The sequence below is a fragment of the Calypte anna genome, chromosome 2 (genome assembly GCF_003957555.1).
Source record: "Calypte anna isolate BGI_N300 chromosome 2, bCalAnn1_v1.p, whole genome shotgun sequence".
Lineage (NCBI taxonomy): Eukaryota > Metazoa > Chordata > Aves > Apodiformes > Trochilidae > Calypte > Calypte anna.
The window spans coordinates 131,423,661-131,437,371 of record NC_044245.1 but is presented as its reverse complement, the minus strand read 5'-3'; the positions used below and the strand labels follow the sequence as shown (position 1 = coordinate 131,437,371).

The 13,711-nt window shown below is 37.4% G+C and overlaps 1 protein-coding gene across 21 annotated transcripts in view; it reads right to left on the bottom strand.

The window, feature by feature from the left end:
• Positions 1-13,711, bottom strand: part of RIMS2 (regulating synaptic membrane exocytosis 2) — a 419,884-nt gene that overhangs the window by 355,069 nt on the left and 51,104 nt on the right. For 6 of the 21 annotated variants that reach the window (XM_030444594.1, XM_030444581.1, XM_030444591.1 and 3 more), the window contains exons 2-3: positions 7,798-7,830; positions 7,314-7,400 (exon numbers count right to left, since the gene is read on the bottom strand). The exons of the other annotated variants lie outside the window; for them this stretch is intronic. In XM_030444594.1, the coding sequence (XP_030300454.1) occupies positions 7,314-7,400; positions 7,798-7,830 (120 nt within the window). The remainder of the gene's footprint in view (positions 1-7,313; positions 7,401-7,797; positions 7,831-13,711) is intronic. 21 annotated transcript variants of the gene reach the window in all.

The window sequence follows — 13,711 nt, the reverse complement described above, 5'->3', positions numbered from 1 at the left end:
TATTCTGAGGTTTTATTTCACTTTGGCAAAAGTCATTCTGAGTTTGTCCAGGTGAAATGTTAAGAGGATGAAAGAGTTCAAAAGGTAAGTAGGAGACATAAATTGAAAAGAGGTACTGAAGGACTGCTTTAATCTACAGCCTCATGCAAAAGGCCTAGAGAACCATTCCAGGAGAAAGTAGCTCTTAGCCTATAATATTATATAAGCCTACTTATAGGAATTGAACACAACAGTGAATTCAAGTCAGCAGTTTTCATGTGAAAACAGAAGCTGTAATGCCAAAATGAGTCCACATTAACTGTGCCATAAAAATATTTTCCAAGTGATGAAGATAGACACCCATCTCTGCCATCTTGTGCTTCTTTAACATATTCTACATTTGCAGTACTACTAGGGTAGAAGCATGATTCACAGAAGCCTCTTTTTAGGGAAGAGATATTTATACAGATATATATCAATTCTACTAAAATCACTTACTAGTTCCAACATCCCTTGGTTTTGTGAGTCTGGTCACTAAGCTTATTATTAAAAATAATGACTCATTAAGCTTATTATTAAAAATAATGACTCACAAGAATCTATTAAAATGACTCATAAGAATCTATTTTGACAAATTTTTAAACTAGATAATGAAGACAATATGACAATGAGTCAAGATGCTCGTCAAATCCATGAGTATTAACTGAAATTTACAATGTTAAGAATCAGAGAAAATAATGACAACAATAACTGATACCCACAAGTAAGAAAATTCTAATGGTAGCCAAGCCCAGAGAGCCAAAATAAAATGCACTGCAAGGTAAAATTCGCCAGAAAGCAATGGCTAGAGATATCTTTGAACTAGAAAAAGAGAAATCCTAAGTTTGAAAAAGATAGGCTATGAAAATATTTTTTGTGTTATTAAAGAATTTTCCCAGCTAACCCAGAGATACTGCAGTTAATGATGAAAACTGTATGTGACAGATCTCCGTTCTACACACACTGCAGGGGCCCTATTTGCATGTTTGCTCTACAGTACATAAATCTGTGCACTGTGACTATTTCTGCCAGAGGTGAGTGTATAAGGAAACAACAAACAACCATTTTAGCTTTTAAAGTCACAAATAAACACATAACTTCATACTCTGTTGCTGACAGATCCTTCCTCTTAAATGCCTATACCTTTTATTTATGAGGATGTTTAAGATGCTATTTTCATACACTCAAAAAAAATGAAAAGCTTTGATAACCAAGCTTTATGTTACAAGAACCACAATTCCTTACAGGGATTTGCAGTGTTTGATACCTCATTAATTGACAACTTTGGCCCAGTTTAAATTGGTATTGAAAGCAATACCACCTTTACTATCTAGATTTCTAATTGAGCAGGATCAAAAACTGGTAAGAAAATGTAGTAACCTTCCAGTTATCTCCCCATCCCACTAGGGCAGGGAATGAGCAAGCAACAGTGTGGTGCTTAGTTGCTGGCTGGGGCTAAACAATAACACCAAATCATATCATTACACCTTCAGACCATACACCAAGCACAGTCTTCCTCTACCATATGTTTTTCTCCTTTAGATTTTGGAGTAGGATTCTGTCTATGCAGGAGCGTTGCAGAACTGCTGAGCTCCCAAGCTTCCCTTCAGTTTCAAGCGCCTTAACTGTATTCCCAGTTTCTGTGCTGAGACCATTTTCCAAATGGGAATATTGAAACAATGAGAAAAAAATAGGAGTGGGCAAAAAAAATATGTAAAGCAAGCTATGATAGGTGACTTAGATAATATAATGGAAATCCATACTTCAGTATTCATTAATGTTCACAACAAGACTCATGAACCTGGCCACTATTCAGTCTGACCCCACTTCCTTATTCTTTATTTTCTACTCTGGTATTAGAAGACAAATGTTACCTGCTTAAAGAGAAAGCTAAAAGCAGCAAAAAGCTGACAACAGTTTGTTTCAACTGGTGAACAAAAAATATAAACCAGGTTCTTTTCTCTTGTTTAGTCTCTCCCAAATCATCTCCATTAATTTGACCAAGAGATTATTTTAACAAAATAGACACTCTATTAAAAAACTATGAATATGTTGCTTATAACAACATTTCATTGGTTTAAACAACAAAAGCTATTTTAAAAATCACTTCTGCAACCTTGGATTTCCCACAAAAACCAACAATATTACAGCTATGCACTATGAATGGTTAAAATTTGAGGCATAATCCATGAAAAATACTCTACACACAGCAGCATCTATAGCAGCACTGAATAGTCACTTCTAGTGAATCTGCATTTCACTCTCTAGGAAACCTGAGAGTGAGTCTGCCCTGTGTAAAAATTCAAGTTTTTTTTAAATATTTCCAGCAGGGTTTCTAGTAAGATTGCCTCAACAAAACAGCCACTTCTCTGCCAGCTTAGTCCCTGATGAATACAGAAAAGGAAATAAAGGAGCAGGTATCTTTAACAGACTGAAAATTGCATGGGAAAGTAGAAGATTATTAGTGAAGGGAAACAAAAATTTAACTAGTGATATTCACAGCCTTCCACATTAGATCTTGAGGGAATCTGCTCACTTAGCACCAGAGAGGAGACAGAAATTATATTTAGTATCTACATGTTGTTACACAACATAGAAAGTTAGGGGTGGGAAGGGACCTTGAAAGATCATCGAGTCCAACCCCCCTGCCAGAGCAGGGTCACCTACAGCAGGTCACACAGGAACACATCCTGGTGGGCTTTGAATGTCTCCAGGGAAGGAGACTCCACAACCTCCCTGGGCAGCCTGTGCCAGGGCTCTGTCACCCTCACAGTGAAAAAATTCTTCTTATATTTATACAGAACCACCTATGCTCCAGTTTATAACCCTTGCCCCTTGTCCTATTATTAATCAGCCCTGAGAAAAGCTTTATTCCATCTTCCTGGCACTCGCCCCTTACATATTTATAAACATTAATGAGGTCACCCCTCAGTCTCCTCCAAGCTGAAGACCCAGCTCCCTCAGCCTTTCCTCATAGGGGAGATGTTCCACTCCCTTAACCATCTTTGTGGCTCTGCACTGGGCTCTTTCAAGCAGTTCCTGGTCCTTCTGGAACTGAGGGGCCCAGAACTGGACACAATATTCCAAATGTGGCCTCACCAGGGCAGAGTAGAGGGGGAGGAGAACCTCTCTCCACCTGCTGACCATTCCCCTTCTAATGCACCCCAGGATGCCATTGGCCTTCTTGGCCACAAGGGCACATCGTTGGCTCATGGTCATCCTTCCATCCACCAGCACCCCCAGGTCCCTTTCACCTCTTCTGTTCTCCATCAGCTCAGTCCCCAACCTATACTGGTACCTGGGGTTTTTCTTTCCCAGTTGTAAGACTTTACACTTGGCCTTGTTGTAATACATTAAATTTCTCCCTGCCCAACTCCCAAGTCTGTCCAGGTCCCTCTGAATGGCAGCACAGCCTTCTGGAGTGTCAGCCACTTCACCCAGTTTTGTGTCAAAAGATGAACTTTTGCACTCTAAAACAATCATGAACATTAGAGAAAACAAGATCAATTTTTATTTAGCAAGCCAAGAAAATCTTATGCATTTCTTGGAATAATTTCTGGTAAAAATAGGAGTACAGTTATATTTCAAGTAAAACAAAATTCATGTCCCTTTTAGTCACAAAATATAGCTTGCCATGTCATTAAGGAAAAAGACTAAATTACTACAAGTAATCCACAAGTAGAGGGCATCAGCTTTGGTATAATCCTGTCCAGCAGTTTTGATTTTCTTATGACAAGCTTTGATAAACATCATACATATTGAACTCACTGTATGTTCTGTATCATCTAAATCTTCACAAAATTACAACTAAACAGTATCTGTTATGCTTATGGCCAATGCCAAAATAAGTGGATAGCCTGGGTGTTTTGCAAGAACCCCTTTTTGCCACTGTCCTAAAGGCAGGTTCCATTGAAGGCTGAGGCTGCAGATTCAGCTGCATGCTTAACGTGGTTTCCTTTTATTACAGGAAGAGTATCACGTCTTACTTGTTTAAGTTCAGCTTATGCCAGCATTTTCTAAATCTATTTGCTTATCTCATTCAGACAACCTGTCATCCCTCTAGGGGTACTGTCCATTTCTTTTGGAAAGCAATTCAAAGCAGGATGTTGTCAGCATATTAGTAGCTCCTAAGCCCATGGCATCCACAGACTCTGTGGAATTTCAAAAATTGAAACAGATAACAGAAAGCTTTTAGGAGCTGCCTTAACTATGTTAGAACATATTGCAGTCTGTATTGCCTAGATAGCAATGGATTTACTTACACCTATATGTATATACCCAAGGAAAAATTCTGTTCTCCAGACAAAGCCTGGAGAAGAGAAGGCTCTGGGGAGACATTATAGTGGCCTTCCAGTACCTGAAGGGGCTACAAGAAAGCTGGGGAGAGATTTTTACAAGGACACATAGTAACAGGACAAAGGAGAATGGCTTTAAACTGGAAAAGGGTTTAGATTTAGTTTAGATATTCATTACTGTGAGGGTGGTGAGACACTGGAACAGGCTGCCCAGAGAAGCTGTGGATGCCCCCTCTTTAGAAGTGTTCAAGGCCAGGCTGGAAGGGGCTTGGAGCAGCCTGGTCTAGTGGAAGGTGTCTCTGCCCATGCAGGGGAGTTGGAACTGGATGATTTTTAAGGTCCCTTCCAACTCAACTGTTCTGTGATTCTAGGATTAAAGTATACCAGTTGAATTCCACTTTAAATATAGGAATAAATTTCTTATTTTCACTGTATTTACCTGTCCCAAATATGTTTATCTTTGCCTTCTGATAAAACTGAGTTCCACCATATTCATGACTAGCATCCTGGTCTCACTAACATTGTTTATTGAATATTACATGGACAAAATCTGGAAAAAAAAAAAAAAAGTCCAGGGCATCTCTACAAGTCAGGCAGCCATGATCTAATTCTGTGAACAGTAAATTTAATAGCCTTATAGTAGTAAGAGTCATAATCAGTCAACAGAGTCACACAATTGATGTTGTTCAGGTACCTCAAATGTACTGTATGATGGTGACAAAAGCAGTTTTACAAGTAATATAAGAAGCTATTTTGTGGAATTATATTTTACTTCTAAATAGCCACAACCTCCTGTTTCTTTTATCTCTGCTGCATATTATATTTTTATAATCTCATTTACATTCTGGTTTTCTTTCATCTTACTGCTTAAGAAAATAATAAATACAGTAGAGTATTAAACTTCCCATTACTTCCATTTCACAAGCGTAGTGGCTGCAGCGACAGTGCTGGAAGACACCTTAAAAAGTCACTTACTCCATTCTTTTGTCCCAGCACAGGACCAGCTATACTTGTGTCTCATCTAACAGATATTTGCCAAACCTACTCCTTAAGATTTTTAGTGACTTTCCACACAAGCCCTAGGCAAACTAACCTTTTAAGTTTTCTTTGCATTAAAAAAATTTCCCTACCAAGTTGAATCCTCCCTTATGCAAGGTAAGTTTACTCCTTTCTTCTTCTCCACAAGGGGCACTGAGAAGAGAGTTTCTTTCAGCAACCTTCTGCATGATTCAAGATTTGTCCATCTCCTTTAACCCCTGGGACTTTCTCTTCAGGAGGCTAAATCACTACTTAGGTTTCAATCTTTCCTTATACATGCCATGATTCTTAGACATCTAATTCTTATTACTCTCCACTCAGTCCCAAGTGCTCCACATCATTTTTGAGGGATGGTGTCTGAAAACCAGCAACCAATTCCAGATGAGATCTTACCAAAGCCTAGCAGTATGAGAATGTTTTTCACAGAGCTTCGAGGCCAGTGTCTATACATTTCAGTATACTTATCTCCTTCACTATACTGACTCCTGCTCAACTTAAATACTATTATGGCTCCCAAATTCTCTGTCAATGAACTTCTACCTACACCATTTTTCTCTATCCTACACATACAATACACAACTACACCACCTTGCTTTTGAATGGTATCATAATATAATAACTATAGCTTGGATTTTTCAGAAAAATTTTGGAATATAATCCTGCTATTAGATGCTACACTTCTCCCAGCCTTTCATTATCTGTAAATACACCAAGTATAAAACTTAATTCATTTCCTAATTATTTAATCCAAACCCTCAACAAAGCCAGTTCCCAAAGAGAGCACTGTTCAAAAAAATCCTTTCATAATAGCAGTAACCACTTATAAACACTCTTTGGCAACTATAACTCAACTGTTTACACTGAGTATATGGTGTTTCCAGTTTCTTCTAAGCCATATGCCTCATATGTACAACACTGGTAAGCAGAAAAAAACATTAGGGAAACTGGGAATATAAGAGTGGTATCTTAGCTTTCATGTCCTGCAAGTTTGAAAAAACATTTAAATATACATATTTTAAAATAAACCAAATGTGATTCTGCCAGGAAACTACTTAATAAAATTAAGTTATGTACATGTTTAAACTAGTTATGCATGGGTTCAGAAGCAAACTTTTATTATGTGAACTTACAAGGCATTTCCCATTACAACAAAGAAAAGGAAGAAACTTAACTGTTTAAAGTTTAATGAATAACAGAAGCCACATTTTAAGAATTAGAATATTTTAAATAATAAATACTTTTAGGTTTTGTTTATGAATAAAATATTTTCAGCTCCACACCTTAGGTTCTACTCTAAGACTGGATGTCCTAGCTTTGCCTGTTTCTGTTAAATCTTAAAGAAAAGTAAAATTATTCATATGGCTCTTACACATACTTAGCACTGTAAAAGGTCCATGGATGAAAGAGCGGCCCCATCAAAGTAAAAATTCCCTCAGCTTTGACAGACCCAAGATTTCACCTTATATCTGCAAAGTTTCAAAACTTTACAGATAATTTAGAAGCATGAAAAAAATGAAATTACATTTTCCTCATCCTTAAAAAGCTCCTCATACATATTATGTAGATTTGTATAGCATTCTATGCATCATCTCCAGTATTACAAATACCATGCATGTGCATAGACATACTATAGATGATATTACATGTCTTCTCATTCCAGCTTCTCATGCACAGGAAACACATCACTTCATTGAGAGCTTGATGTATGGAAAATTTCCAGAAAAAGACAAATGGAGCAGCAGTAACTCCTTAGCTTGTATTGTAATCACTTGTTACTGTTAATGAGCGTACAACCTGATTTTCAGTTTTCCCGTTGCAAATGAGGGGTCAGAAAGCAAACAGTGTCATTTGGTAAAATGACCTCAGCAGGATGTCCCAAATGGCCAATTATTTTAAGCATACTGAGGGTATGTTCTAAAGCTATACAGACATTACTTAGTCTACAGAGAGCAGCTTACTTACGTCTGGGGTTCCTTTTCATTTTGCTGTTTTTGCTGTGGTTGAAGAACGTTAGTTACCAGCTCAGTGATCCCACTAAAGGGAAACCACCTGTTTAAATAAGCAAATAATGTGACTGAATAACCAAGAAAACCACACTAGTTTAAATGTTTTCTTATCCAATGCTAACAGAAATATACAGGCGGAAAAGCTAGAGCCAATGGGGATGTCAGCTGCAATACTAAGTCAGCCACTAAGGACAGAAGGGAAATAAAGTTTTACAGTTCACCAGTTCACAAGCAGGCAGCAAGAACCTACATCCAGCTAACATGTGGATGAAGTAAGAAGCTGCAGGCAGCTCTCTTACAAGCCAGTCAGGAAGCAGATGACAAACTACCTGCAGCCTATCAGGTATTAGTGAAAGCTAATACCATCAAAGGTGCAGAAAGCAGAACACGGCAAAGGTAGAGAAGTCAAGCCTACTGCATTTTTAAGATATTTTACTTACTGTGTCGGCTGGGGTTTTTGCTCCTCTTTGACCCTAAAAAGATAAGTTTGCACAACTGAGTGCAACATGTTGGATAACAACTACCCTGAAATTCTATCATCTGTATCAAATGGGCAAAAGTAAGTTCTTATGTTGAGTATAAAGAAATTCACTTTATATGTGTCATATATTTACAATAGGGTGCATTGTACACTTTCTTTCACTTAGGATTAAAAATGGGAAATGCCAAATATCTAACATTTTTAGTTGCAAAATTAAATTGATAATATTCTACAACTGGCTTCCAATTCTTTGGAAATAATATTAGATTTCCAGCAACACATTGAGGTATAAATGCAAAGGAAGGTGCTTTGACTATGTTAACTATAATCTGTTCTTTTTTTATTTACACCAAACTGGCTACCATAATCCAAGGTGAATTTGTAGCATGTAACGTACTGTTTAAAATGTAATATACTGAACTGATAGAGGAAAACCTTCACCATATTTCTCAGACTACAATTATGTCAGGGTCTGCATACAACATTAAAGAATATTAAGGAAGGAAAGCTAAGAAATTTTTTCACTCTGAATAAAAGTTACTAGGATTTGCTAAAAGATAATAAATTAGATAATACATACAGTAGGTCTGTATCGTGCTGGCTAATATTGTCCATTGTCATGAGGAAAATATTCTATCTGTAATACATGCTTGAATATGAGTGAGCAAGCAGATGTGCTATGTAATTCCTCTCCACCACCTCTCCAAGTATGGAGACAGATACAAAAATATTTTCATGCTCTTATTGCAGATAAGTGTCTTAAATGCCAAGTTAGAATCTATTTTCCTTTTTTATTCAAAAAACCCCAAAACTTTCCTAAATCAATATTCTGGATATCTCTAATGGAGAATACTACCTCACCTAACTAAACAAGGAATGCAGGTTCCTAATTTCAGAAGATGCTTAATGCTGGACAGAAAATTAAATCTCCACATCTTCTCCAAATACTATTACACTGAATACCTCTATAAACAGTCTACTGACTACAAAAGAACTAAATAAGTGGACATCAAGACACACTAAAGTTTTCCATAACTAACAGTGGAAAGAGAAAACTGAGTATGCAGCACACAGTAAAACATCTTCTAGCATAGTTTTGCCTCTTCAGCACTTCAAAAATGTATATACAAAGAAATGTTCCAGTACCAAAAAAAAACCCCACAAACCCCCAAAACAAACAAAAAAAATCTAGAAATTGCCTCTATACCTCCCCCCCAGCAGATATACACCAGATTAAATACACAGAATGCATTTTTAATAATAGTGTTGTTTAAATAGCTTTTTCTAGACAGAAGAGGCTCCAGATGCTTAAATACTATCTATACACACACATAGTGTTGTATTTTCCTTGATTACAAGAATGACTTTGTATACTCCCAGGTATATACATTGCTTTCTTCCTTCCTTTCAAAAATCAGCAACTAATAATTGCTCAAGAAGATCGGATTGACAGATTAAACAAACCTCAAACCTGAATTTACTCAGACTGAAAAACCCCGAGCAGTATGATTGTATTCTGCTTCTTCCAGACCATCTTCCCACAACTCTTACCCTCTAAAAGCTCTGCCAAGAACACCACCAGTCTGAGTTATTCACTGGAAACAATTTCGAGGTGATACTTGTATACTAAATCCACCAACAGGCTACAGGTAAAATGTCTGATCAACACTGACTGGGACAATGCACTCTAACAGTGAAAATATTGACTGCTTTACCACCTATATATTTTTGTATTTCTGTCGTTACAGGAATTCACTTAACACTTGGCTCAAGGACCTAAGCAATTCTAAAATGTTAAAAGACTATGAAGCTTTTGCACAAATCATAACTCCATATACTGCTTCACTTGAAAACAAACCATGATTTTACTACTTGTCAACAAAAAAGAATTTTTGCACTTTGCACTTCACCATCAGGAAATATTCATGCACTCTGGGCTTTGAAACATTCATAGTACTGTTCCTCTTGTGTTCCTCTGCATGCCCACACAGTGCAAGTGCCAGATCCCTCTGATCTTTTCCAGTAGGTAACATCATTAGGTTTGATCTCAAGTCTCAGTGAACACTGATGTTAGATCCACTCTGTGTATTAAAAATTTCTTTAAAGATTATGGCTAGTCCCACTGGCACAGAGAATTAATTGGACAGGATAGAAAAGAGAGGGAAGAGAACAAGAAAAACAGAAGCAGGAGAAAAGGTAGTAAAAACACTAACACAAAAAAAAACCAAAATTTAGCCCTTTAAACTCCCAATACTGCTCTATTCTTCTATCTACTACCGTCAGTAAAGCAAGCCAGCAACAGCCTCTTCAGTGGGGCAGGGGGACCTTCCTGAGAGGAGAAATTCCTGGAGCCTGAATCAGCCTGGAGAGCAATGGGAAACTTTAGGGACGATGTTCCAAGGGCCCTGAATCAACCTTGGGAGCAGTGGGAACCTCGGTGTGTATAAGGAACACCAAAATGATCACTGTGGCCGCTTAGCACCGACCCAACACCCTGCACCTGACTTTTGCCCCCTCTGGACGTGGATCACCATTCCAAAGAAAGATCACTGGATGCCTGGGAGTGATATCCCTCCCTTCTTCCCTCTTCCTCTCTCTATCTCTCTCATTCTTTTCTCTCCACTCCTTCTCTTTTGCCTCACAACATATTTGCCACATCTTCATGGGCCACTTTGCTTCTGCTATTCGTAAGCACTCAATGCTTGCACCTGACCCTTGGAGTTTGGATTTTGTTCTTGTAGATCCAAAATCGTAAATTACGTCAAAACAGAACAATGACCCAACATGGACCAGGCTGAGGCCTGCACGGGATGCTGGTAAGGAAAGCAAAAGCAAATGATTTTGATCCTCAGCATTTTTAAAATATTTTGATTGTTATGTACCTGGGAATTTATATATTCCCATTCTCACAGTAAGTGATCATAACCTTTTTAAAGAATTTACCAATATTTTTTAACATAGAAAAACTTGCTCCCCCAGATCCTATGGAAAACTGCACTGAAAATAAAATAGGATTTAAAGAAATATATATATATATATATGTATAGTTCATCCCCCTCTCGTCTCCTCTCTCCATCTCCCACTTTTTCTCACCAGAAGTGGCATTCAGTGCATAACTACACCTAAACTACTGCAGGGACACCCATAGCCTCGGTCCAACCAGGGACTGTGCTGAAAAAGGGGGGAGATTATCAGCTCCTGCCTCCTTCACAGGTTTCCACTATCCTGTCTTGGAGGACAAGTTCCATTAATCCGTTTTCCTAGATTGCTATGGACTGTTTCTTTTCATTTTCTAAATCTCTAATAATAATAATATCCTAATAATGTGCCAAGTGGCAAACTTTAAAAAAAGATTAGTATTCAGTGACTATCTGCTCACACACCACAAGTCAAGACATGCATACATGATACATAACTTTGCTTACACTCACTCTTGACAAAACAGGTGAACTAACACAGCCACACAAAGCAGTGGAATTAATACAGTCATGCAGTCAAATACATGTAAAATCAGATGTTTTCTTGAAAGAGAGCACCTCTACGGATTAAGTTCAATCATGTATGCTGAACTCCAAGAAAAGAATTAAGGTGGTTAAAAATAAATGCCATTTCAACTAGATAAATGTAAAATATTTACATATTACTTTAATTGATTCTTCGCACTGATAATCCTAGTGATGCTATAAAGACATTCACCTACAACATTCAGTGTTATTATTTCAATCACAGTTAAAGTATTTCTTTTACATGACTACTCCAAATTTTATTAAGATAGTATATATAGCTGAATTAAGAAGGATCCTATTTTGAACAATAAAATAATTTCTTTTCAAAGGAAAGATTTTCCTGAAGATGTGCGCAGGTGATTTTCATTACTAATATTGACCTGTTTGTAAGAGAAATATCAGAAGCTTCCATAAAATTCTCAATCATCGGTAGCTGAGAGGTTGGTATTGGTGAACAAGCAGGTGAAGAAGTTGTGTTCTCAGACTTGAAACAATACTTGTAACACAGAATAAACTTAAAACCTAATCTAGATCCAAGCTCACGAGGTTAAACATCCCAGAAGTCCAACCAAAAGTGATGTTAAAGATCCAAGAAAAACAAGAAAGCAACATTCACACTTTATGGATTAGCCCAGCCCTTTACATGTTCCTGTTTGCAGTCCCAGCTAGATGAGCTCCCTACATGACCCTCAGATGAACATCATCCATAAATATAATACATTTTTTAAGGTTAAGGCTAATCTGACAGGTAGATGATAACCAGAAATAGGATGGTTTTACTAAAGGTTCCAGAAAAAAAACAAGACTTGGGGTGAAAATTTGCCATTAATATTCTTAGAAAATGTATACTAAAATGTTGTTCACTGCAAATGAAAACATAGTGTTCAACATTTCTATACTTTCAACTCTAAACCTGAAGGGTCTTACAGTACACTTTGATTACTGGAGAAGCAGCACAGTAAATCAGATTCTGATTATCGTAGCATATGAACTCTTGGGGCAAACTGTTTCCTATTGTAAGGCAGATACTACGTGTTCCACAAAGGAAAGCTTCCAAACTCCTCACACATTTCCTAGCTTGGTCAGACTTACTCTTTGCTTTTATTTTGTTGATAGAAAACCATGAAATGAGTGTGAAAATCACAAATCAGCACATGAGGAAATGACTGTGGTACAACTGCAATAATAAGTAAGTACCACACATTGAATCGTAGCCATTATGCTACGTGCAGTTCCAATAATTAATTCATGGATCAATGCCCTCTTTTGAAGGTTATCCAAAACTGCAAGCAGGAGGCCTCCACCAGGGAAGAGAGATTAAAAGGTCAATGTTAGACATCTAGTGTTTGTACAAACCTACCACGTTGTTTAAAATGGGCTACTGCAGTTTTTTCCTATATTTAGCAAACAAAAGAGTATTTTGGTTATCACAGATTAAATGGGAATTTGCAACCGCCAGCATTATAATTAGTACCATGTGGAATATACCAGCTGCTTCCCACTGGGGTATCTTGTGGCTGCTGAGGGAATGATGCACGTACAAAAACTGGGAAAAGCAAAAATTATGAAGCAATAATTAATAGAAAGTCTTGGATCAAGCAAAGTTGTCAGTGTGGCAATAAAAATAGCTAGAAGACTAGCACTATTCACCCTGTGCAAACAACATTTACATAAGGAAATACATTCAGAGAAGAAGTGTCTTCCAAACTTAATAGTTCCAGAAGTCTTTTCCAGGTTGTCACATTATCAGCATTCTTGAACTAGGAGTTTCACCAGTCTGATCTGCTCTGGGTAACTTACCCACTAGTTGTCAGCTGTTCATCCCTGACACCATATTTAATAGTTGCAAGATCAGAGTAGGTAACTTGCAGCATATGTTAAAACCGCAGTAAAACAAAACACAGACACAATTGATGCATAAAAAGCCTGACAAGTTAAGGAGTTAAACAGAGCAAGCAAGTTTTAAGGTGTCCTTAAGCCATAGTAAATATTTCTTTGATAGAAGTTTGTCTATTCATTTGTCTCTCATTCAGGAGCAGCTCATATTACATAATTCTTCACAAGAACAAATTTCCAAATCCAGTTTCAGAGACTGGGGATATAGGTAAAAAACTCCTTGAATTTAACTGGTTTGTTCTGCAAGTGGATTCCTCTCTCAAAAAAAACCCCAAAACCTAGACATACCCATTTTTTTCTCTTTAAGAAGCTACATTGTCATCTGTCCTGCACAATTTGTGGTCACTCTACTGTCTCTATTACACAATCTGAAAATCCCCAACTTCTTTATAATCTCACTGCTCATGCTAGAGACAGGCTGAAAAGCTTCACGTGGGAGGCTGACACTTCTTCAAGGCCACTAAATTAGCA